At 43.9% G+C, this 9,258-nt stretch overlaps 1 protein-coding gene across 1 annotated transcript; it reads right to left on the bottom strand.

The window, feature by feature from the left end:
• Nucleotides 1–818: 818 nt before the first annotated feature.
• g2e3 (G2/M-phase specific E3 ubiquitin protein ligase) lies at nucleotides 819–8,438 on the bottom strand. The gene is made up of 15 exons (XM_012833049.3): nucleotides 8,342–8,438; nucleotides 7,960–8,054; nucleotides 7,744–7,841; nucleotides 7,354–7,455; nucleotides 7,121–7,245; nucleotides 6,454–6,616; nucleotides 6,212–6,318; nucleotides 5,733–5,849; nucleotides 5,172–5,296; nucleotides 4,736–4,829; nucleotides 4,284–4,585; nucleotides 3,912–4,093; nucleotides 2,723–2,895; nucleotides 2,125–2,336; nucleotides 819–1,487 (listed from the first exon to the last, which is right to left on the bottom strand). Exons 2-15 carry the CDS (start codon nucleotides 8,000–8,002, stop codon nucleotides 1,240–1,242), a joined length of 2,091 nt encoding a protein of 696 aa, XP_012688503.2. The 5' UTR covers nucleotides 8,003–8,054; nucleotides 8,342–8,438; the 3' UTR covers nucleotides 819–1,239.
• Nucleotides 8,439–9,258: the final 820 nt, after the last annotated feature.

Here is a 9,258-nt window from a genome sequence, read left to right on the forward strand (position 1 = left end):
AGAACACCAAGGCTCTCCTGTACTACAGTTAACCTATAACTCTTATTGTGATGGTCTACTTGTTGTAGAAACAGACCAAACATTGTCTTTGACTCCTGTATCCTACCAAATGTAGGCATTCATGAAAAATAAGGAAACGACTTGGACTAGATGTAAAACATATATATATTTTTTTTAACTAACATTCTCAAATAAAAACGTAACTGTCATCCTACTTGAACAGGTTGGTATGACACTTCCCTGAGACTTTATCGGCCAGGCACATCAGCAGAAATTTTCACATTATCGGCCGATGCCAATAATGAACCGATCTCATGCCAATATTATTGTGCATCCCTAAAGGTCAGATGTAACTGGAGGCATGATGGCAACTCTTATATAGGTCTGATCTGGCTTTTTCAAATGTAACTGACATTCAATATATGTCTTACCATGTTAAGGATCGTCCCTTTAAATGTAATAATAGTTGTAATTTAGCAGACGCTTTTGTCCAAAGCGACGTACAAGGGAGAGAACAGTCAAGCTACGAGCAATAGAGACCTAGTGTAACAATAAATACTACTTTACATAAGAAATAGAAAAACGAAATAGAAAAGAAAAAAAGAAGTGCAGGAATGTAACTGCAAGTTAAGCACTAGTCGAAGTGCCAGTTAGGAAGGGAGGTGCTCTCTGAAGAGTTGGGTCTTCAAAAGCTTCTATTATTGTTATTATTATTATTATTATTATTATTATTATTATTATTATTATATTCAGCTATTTTGCTTCACCTTCGCTGGAGTCATATAAGGCGACAACAAAAAGTCAACAGCCAATGTAGCTTAAGATTTCGAACAGTTTACTGCAGTAAAGCTTACATTCTGAGCAGAAAGAGAGTAGATAATGAAACACTATACTAAATACTATGCACTATCAGGACAGAGAAACAGAAGATAGGTACAAAAAAAACAAAGCAGCCGTTATTGAAGGAAGTGGGGAACAACAGATACAACATCTGTACATGGCTACATGATCCTGCAGGGTGTCTGAGACTCGAGGCACATGGGGCCTATTGACCGGGGACCCGAGAGGCACAACACAAGCAACTTTCTGTGGGGGGAGGGAGCCATGAAATAACTTGTCAGTGACAGAACAGCAACTCGAACGTGGTGTAAACTGGCAATGCCAACATCATCATTATCCGGGGGGGGGCCCCTCCTCTCCTATGCTTGGCATGAGTAACGGGTGAGAGTGGGAGAGTCCCTACGGGTCCTGGATGACGGTGACTTGGCACACGGCGTACTCCATGTTCTTCTTGAAGGAGCTGTAGGAGGGCGTGACGGGCAGCAGGAGGCGGTTGGCGTCGGGCTGCCGCTGAGGGAAGGCGTAGGAGGGGTCGGCCGCCGGCAGGAAGGACATGGTGGGGGGAGGCACGAAGCCCACGGCGGGGATGGTGTCCGACGAGGTGGCAAACACCAAGACGTCCTCCAGAGAACTGGCACATCTTCCCTCTGAGAGGACGGACGGACACACACACACACACACACACACACACACACACACACACACACACACACACACACACACACACACACACACACACACACACACACACACACACACACACACAGGAGAGCAAGATATTTAGAGTTTCATTTGAGTTTCATCTGCCAGCTCATAAAGCAAAACCACTGTAACGTCAGAAAATGTGATGGTCATCAGTTATCCTTTGGTTAAAAGGTACATTCCTTAATTCTGACAAAAGTTGTTGATATTTGAGCTCTACAGCCAATCAAATTACCCCCCTCCCTTCCGTGATCCTGAAGCAATGTGTTAATTGGCTGGAAAAGTGTACGGCTCATTAATACCTAAAAGTTTTTTTTTTTTCCAATACTGGACGGACTGTGCCGAATTTGACAAAAACTGTAATTAATTATAATCCAGGACTGCACCTTTAAGCATTAGAGTGTTATTGAGAATAAGCATTCATTACAAAAGGTGATTTAGCAGATTAGACAAGAGGATATTTACTTCAGATTTGTTTTCCATGATGTCAATGAATGCACACCCAATGCATTCTGTATTAAAATATGACCTATGACCCCAAGCTGTGTACAATCTACTGTGTTCGCCAGAATGGATACCCACCCTCACACTCCGTCAGGAACTGTTGCCAGTGTTTGGCCGTAAGCCCCTCCCGTGCCCGGTAGTCCTCGCGCTCGGAGAACTGGGGGGAGAACATGGTCACCATGGAGTCAGCACACAGCTTTTCTTGGGGGAAGCAGAACAGCTGGTAGAAAGCCTCGGGAGTCATCTGGATCTGCTCGTAAACGCCCATCGTCCTCAGACCTTCACGGAATCTAAAACACACACACACGCACACACACACGCACGCACACACACACACACACACATTAGGGTAGGAAAGAAGCAGGTGTAGATATTCTGACTCACATCAGCAAATTTGCAGGCAAGAGCACACTGAACATGGATGCAAAATGGATGGTTTGTTTTGAGCTTTGTGTTGACTGGTTTTGTCCAACAGAACATCACATCATTAAAAAAAAAAAAAAAAGGTTCAGTGGTTGACATAGAAAAGAGGGAAGTGACTACCTCAAGGTCTAAGATAACAATTTTAAGTAACACAGCTATATTTGTAAATACCATCAAGCTCATTTTACACCATATTTCAATGACAGTAAAACATTTTAATAAAACAATAAAAAAGACAGAAAACTCGGCCTACCTCTGTAGGGGCAACTGCAACCTGACCATCATGTGGAAGTTGAGCATGTCGTCCAGCAGGGCGTACTTCTCGTGGCCGGTCTCCACCTCCCTGTTGCAGCCGGACACCTCCAGGTACTCGCTCATGGACTTCATGGCTTCTCGTAAGCCCTCCGCAGTTCTACACTCCTTTATCTGCCGTGGCAGAGGGGGGTTATGAGTCTATGAGCTGAACACACGTGGTGTTACATGTCTTTTCTGTACTTCATATGGATCAGTACATGTGGGTAACTATGCACAACCACCTAGGTAGCTGGGGGGGGGCTCCAAAGACACTGCTGGCTGTGGATGCTATTCAGTACTGTAACCACAATAGGGCAGCTTGTGCCTGTTACTAGTATTAAACGTTCACAGAATTCTGGAACTTCTAATAAATGTATCCTCAGGTGAGCTCCTCCTAACAGGATTTAAAGTGTTACTGTGCAGGGGGAAGGTCAATCCTACCTTTGTTGTATTTACTTATTGTTTATCACAAAGTGAATTGGTCCTATAAAGTAGTAAGAGAAGTGGTTTTGTCTTGAGAAGTAAGGATCATCTTCAGTGGTTTGTGGCATGCATGTCATGTTTGGGTGGGATGAAACCACTGTATAAGAAGCATTTTCCAGCCTGCAGGCTATAGTTTTACACGACTTGTGTGTGCTATGTACTATTGTACCGTTATATGTCGTCCCTCCAACCCAGCGCTTGAAATTTCGTTGTATGCAAATAAAGGCTTTTCTATTCCATCGTTTTTCTATATTCTACTATGTACCTGCATTTACATCTAACTTTTTTTCTGCCGTCATCCAAAAACAGAATCAGGATTAGGAGTCTGTGTACTCAGTGAACCCATGAGCCTGATGCTTTAAGCACCTTGTCCTACTGACCAAATACAATGATGAGACAAATATCTAATATATATACAAATATTACAGCATCATAACCATTGCATCATCATCATCAAGAGCATCAAAACCCTAAATAAATACATACATACACCCATCCATACATACATTAAAACACAATAGCTTTTTCTCAATCTGCAGTATCTCCAAATCACAAAATGCTGCAGAACGTATAAGACGCACTACAAAAACCAGGACGTGAATCATTCACGGAATGTTCGGTGTCTTTCTAAACAAACAAAAAAAACGGATGTGGCAGGGCATTACCTTCCTCATTTTGTTGACCAGGCCGATCTCGTTGAGGTCGCTGAAGCTGAACTGGAAGTCCTTGGGGAAGTGGAAGAGCGAGAAGTAGAGGGCTTTGGAGAAGAAGCTCGGCGGAGGGCCCCCATGGAGCATGCTGAGGGCCATCAGGCAGCCCATCTCATAGTACCGGTCCTGGCGCACAGCTGCAGAGATGACAACAGGCTGAAGGATCCTCATAGATGCAATGAGCCCGTCCCAACAGGAGCAGAGCCCATCCCAACAGAAGCACATCATGGCCTTGTGCTCTCTCAGAAAAAACAACTTAACAAAATGAACTAGATCCTTTCCCCTATCCCAACCACAACAGCCCCAGCCCCGTGTTGCTTCTCTGACCTTGTGAGTCCAGGGCCAGGTTCTTGTCTCCCTCGGGGCCCTTGAAGAGCGACGAGGTCTGTATGCTCTGCAGCAGGAAACGGAAGAAGCGGCGCAGGTCGCTGCTGCCGTGGAACTGGTGTTCGCCGGCGAAGTGCACGCTGATGCCAAGCTCGGGGTTGAAGTCGGGCCTCCGCAGGAGCTCCAGCCCGGCCTCCAGCAGCCGGCCCTCCCGCACCTCGAGCCTGCCGCCGGGCTGCTCGCCTCGGATCCGAGAGCTCAGCTCCAGCAGGATGGCCCGCGGGCTTGAGTGCAACAAGCGCCTATCCAAAACACACCCACACACACACGTTTGAGACGGAAGGTCTGAGAGAGCTTGTGTTTTCAAATGCTCAACAACCAGAACACAGGTCTGTTGCATTAATAATTGAGATTCAAACTTGAAAACACAACAAGAGCAGCAGCATGTTTACCTTTTCGACAGAACGGAGGAGTTACGGGTGGACAGTCTCTTCCTCTTCTCGTGGCGCTCGGACACGGGTGACTGGATGTGCCGAGGGAGAGTAGCTGCAGAGGAACAACAAATCAACAACAAACAAATCAGTCAGAAGCGTCTTCAGAGAAACAGGACACAAGCAGGACCAACAGGACACAAGCAGAACTAACAGGACACAAGCAGGACCAACAGGACACAAGCAGAACCAACAGGACACAAGCAGAACCAACAGGACACAAGCAGAACTAACAGGACACAAGCAGAACTAACAGGACACAAGCAGAACTAACAGCAAAGGACATCCACACAATGTGCCAAATTTAAAAAGCATGAGGAGTCACAGTTCTCAATGGGTTTGTCCTCCATGTGGATGAACAATATAGGATCTGGTAGAGAAAGCACGTCACACACACCTGTTCCGTCCACCACAGACTTGCAGCCACAACAAACCCAGTTGTTCTGGTTGGCTTTCAGGGAGGAGCATTTCCGGTGCGTTCCATTAGAGCCGCAGAAGCTGCAGCGGATGATCTCAAACTTCCTGGAGGAAGAGGAATTCAGAGCAGCAGTTCAGTTCAACAACTTCACCTACACAGAACACTCAATCATGGGGACAAATGGGAAATGATAGCACTTTACAGGTTAATGCAGGCTAACACACGTTATACCGGTTATACAGGTTAACCTGCACATCAGTGTCTTGCTGTGTCTGGACACATCGATACTTGGTGAGGAGTCGTCGGGATCGAACGATTGCTGAACGACTCCTCTACCCCCTGGACCACCATCCCCCCCCCAAGACACATTACAATATAATACAGGACATTCAGTAACTGATTTGCATTACAATGTTACAAAACCTTTGGATAGACATTCATCATGAGATTATTACGTGCATTACATTTAATTCTGAGTAGATTACTACTGTGAGTGTCCTCACACTACACAGACAGAGACTGGTCACAAATAAAGCTCACCCTGACTCAGCACTGAAGTCTCTGCCCAGGCTGCTCTGACACGTGAAGGCATCGCAGTGCTGGTACACCTGCAGCAGATCCGAGTAGGCATTATCCTCCAATTCCCACGATGCATCTCTGCAAACAAGCACAAGCAGTGGGCTCAGAAAAGTGTGGTGGTGGTGCAAAACAGCCAGGAGCACTGGCGGCGGCCGGTGGAGACAGACAGGAGAGGGTTGGTATAAAAGAGGCAGTGGGAGGGGTGACAGTCAGGACAGGAAAACATTGTATTATGTATCCAGGCAAGGATTAGAAAAGGGACTGATGGAGATAATTTCCAAGCACTGTTAATGACTTAAGAATATATGAATCAAGTGCCTTGTATTAATATATTCCTTGTATGAATCATGTGCTTATGAAAGCAGTAACATGGCTTTTCTAACAGAGACCATTTCTGGATAAGTGACAGGAGAGAAAATGGCGGGTATGTGAGCGAGCACCTCTCAGGTATGTGGACTCCCATGCGAAGCATCTCCGCCTGGAAGCTTTCCTGGTTGCTACAAATGGTGCAGCGGAAGAAGAACTGGGCAGCATTCTGAGCCTGGAGCTGAACCACAGAAGCATCATCATCATGGGTTAACTTGAAACTGGATTGGACTGAAACTGACTAGTGGGTCACTGAGCTTGTGTGTGGGGGTGTGTGAGTGTGTGTGTGTGTGTGTGTGTGTGTGTGGGTACATACCTGCACACAGTCTCTGTGAAACCAGCTTCCGTGACAGGCAGGGCACTTGAGCACGGAGTAGGAGAGGACCGGCTCAATGGGCTCTAGGCATACGGAGCAGGACAGTGGCCCATTGGGGGGCACCGTGCACGTCTGGGTGGGCCGGTGCTCTCGACAAAATGACCTAAAAACAGACTGGGTTACTATTGTTCTTTTTTTTCTTTCTCTTTAGTTTGACCACTGGGCAAGTGAATGTCCCATTTTGCTTGCCCAGACCCAAGATGTGATCAAAATAATGTCTAACTGACTAGGTGTATTAAAACAAATAAAAATACACCTCACATGTTCACATACGTTTAGGCATCCTTGCTTTAATATATCACATAGCCACCTCATGTTTCACTTGCACGGATTGTCTGATAGTCTGCGAGTGAATTTCCAATTGTAACTATTTACAAAATCGTCCACTTTTAGGAATATAAAATAACTAGCCCAGACTAGTAATCTGTCCCGGGCGCCTTGCCAAATTATTTGTCCACCCCTGCAAACATAAATGCTTTAAAGAGGTACCGTAAGCATACATCTTGATCATACTGTCCACCCCTGCAAACACAAATGCTTTAAAGAGGTACCGTAAGCATACATCTTGATCATACAAGCGCTGAGATGGCGCAATGGAGGGCCTTACGGGAATAGGTCAGTAAACTGATAGAGGAATTCCAGTTGCACCCCACAAGGGAAGTGGACCGTCTTCCGGCAGGATTTCACAGAGCATCCAATTGCTGCACCCTTCTGCTTGCAACAGTTACATTTCTAGGTGAGGAGAGAATAAAACACACTGTTTGAATCCATGTGCATTGAATGACTCCGCATTAACCACTGCAGGCAGGAGCAGTTGATCACCACTAAATCCACACATACCAGTCGAGAAGCTCTTTGTACTTCCTTGACAATGTCATCCACTAAAAACCCGTGAACTCCTTCATCTTCTCCTCCACGTTGACATATGCCACTGGCCATCAACTGTAACACAAAGAATACAAATAAACTTTGAGATCACTTCTTGATTTGATGATAGGCGTGGAAACCTCATCATATGGTCCTTCAGTTCACAATGCATAAGAACAGCAGGGGAGATGGATGGCCACTGAATACCAACAACAATGGATACAAAATAAATTATAGTAAATTCTGCAGCTAGATTTACTTACTCATGTGGTACATTTGGAAGACGTAGTTAGTTGCTATTACCACCACAAGACCCTTGAACAAAACAAAATTATTTTCGTCATTGTAATTGTAATCTCTTACCAGGCAGAAATAGTGGATGGTGAGTTTGTGCTCCGGGATAGTAATTTTTTCTCCATATTTTTCAGGGCTGTCGTCACTTCGTTTACAAAGCTGACAAACTGTAACACATAACAGTGAAAAGCTTTGGTGAGAAACAGGCAACGTTATATCTTACTTTCTGTGTGGCTAACCTTGTTTTGAGGCAAAAGCACACTGAAAATGTAATGCTAAACTTACCATCCACCAAATTAGGTTTCACGGATTCTTTAGTCCTCTTCATTTTCAAGTTTTACACGTCAATGACACAGGTGCACTCGAGGTATTCCAAAAGCCTGAGAATGCATGTATGTATACATTCGAATGTGTATATGGTCACTTAGCTAGCTAAACCATTTAACATAGCATACCTAGCTAATACGGAGGCCGTTGCCAGAAACTTCTTCGCAAACGGGAAAAGAAAAACTTGCCTAGCTTACTATCCTAGCTACCCCGGATGCCATGCACAACAACAGCTCTGTCATAAAAGCGCCAAACTTACACATGTAAAACATAATGTGATATTGCATTTACTTCGAACTCTCTCTAAAATTTTTGCGAGACATTTAAACATTTGAAATACCCTCTCCTGAAAAGAAATCCACCTCCTTTCATGGTTGGTTCCATTCAAACCAAAACATGCAGACGTGGGCGGGGCAGAGGAACTCAAACGGAAATGCGTCATTAAAGCAGTTCCTGTGAACGTTCAAACGTTGGGTCACTGGTTGGGTTTACAAGAAGGACCGTATGGCAAAGACTGTATTATTGTTGGGTATTTAGGTGTGTATCTTAGCATACGGTTTGGCCAAACCATTTTTTGGTTTAGAGAGAGTTTGTTGTCATACATTATGAGAATTCACATTGATTCTCCTTTTTTAAATGCATTTTTTGTCCACTTACACCTGAAACATTCACCTGTTTATTATTATTATTAATAATAATAATAATAATTAATTTTATTTGTAACGCACTCTTTATTCAGAAGAATCTCAGGGTGCCAACATATTAGAAACTAACTATAATAATACAATAAAATAAAACATAATTGTTTAAACAGATGCTGTAAATGAAAAAAAGGTTTGCTAAATGGGTGAAAGATTTCAGACAGAATTGCTATTAAACAAGAACTTTATAAGATTGGGGGTGGATAACTATCATTCTACAATGTTAATGTATCATGAAAGGTTTTTGAAAGAATTTAATCTTACTTTAATTTACCTCTGTTTTTGCAGGCCTATTTGCAAATTGTGCTACATAGCCAAATGTATGTCTTGTGTAACATTATATTTTTTTTTGACAATTTACAGTTAATGGACCAGTCCACCCTCATCACAAAGCCCAGAGACACCATGGAGCATGTATGTACATAGTGGCTACAGGAAATATATTCTTTGAGAGGGAGTTTTTACAGTAAGAAGTAATGATGGTAGGAATCAAGTAGCTAAATATGTCGACTGATGTTGCAACATAGTCCCATGCATTGGTTGTAAAACCTTGAGA

The sequence above is a fragment of the Clupea harengus genome, chromosome 14, assembly GCF_900700415.2.
Source record: "Clupea harengus chromosome 14, Ch_v2.0.2, whole genome shotgun sequence".
Classification (NCBI taxonomy): Eukaryota; Metazoa; Chordata; class Actinopteri; order Clupeiformes; family Clupeidae; genus Clupea; species Clupea harengus.

Excerpts from the sequence above, each read along its gene's own strand:
- g2e3 (XM_012833049.3), bottom strand. The coding sequence starts at position 8,002 with ATGAAGAGGACTAAAGAATCCGTGAAACCTAATTTGGTGGATG. Across the intron at positions 7,842-7,959 it reads GAAACCTAATTTGGTGGATG|TTTGTCAGCTTTGTAAACGA; the intron begins GTAAGTTTAGCA and ends TATGTGTTACAG. Across the intron at positions 5,850-6,211 it reads GGAGTCCACATACCTGAGAG|AGATGCATCGTGGGAATTGG; the intron begins GTGCTCGCTCAC and ends GCTTGTTTGCAG.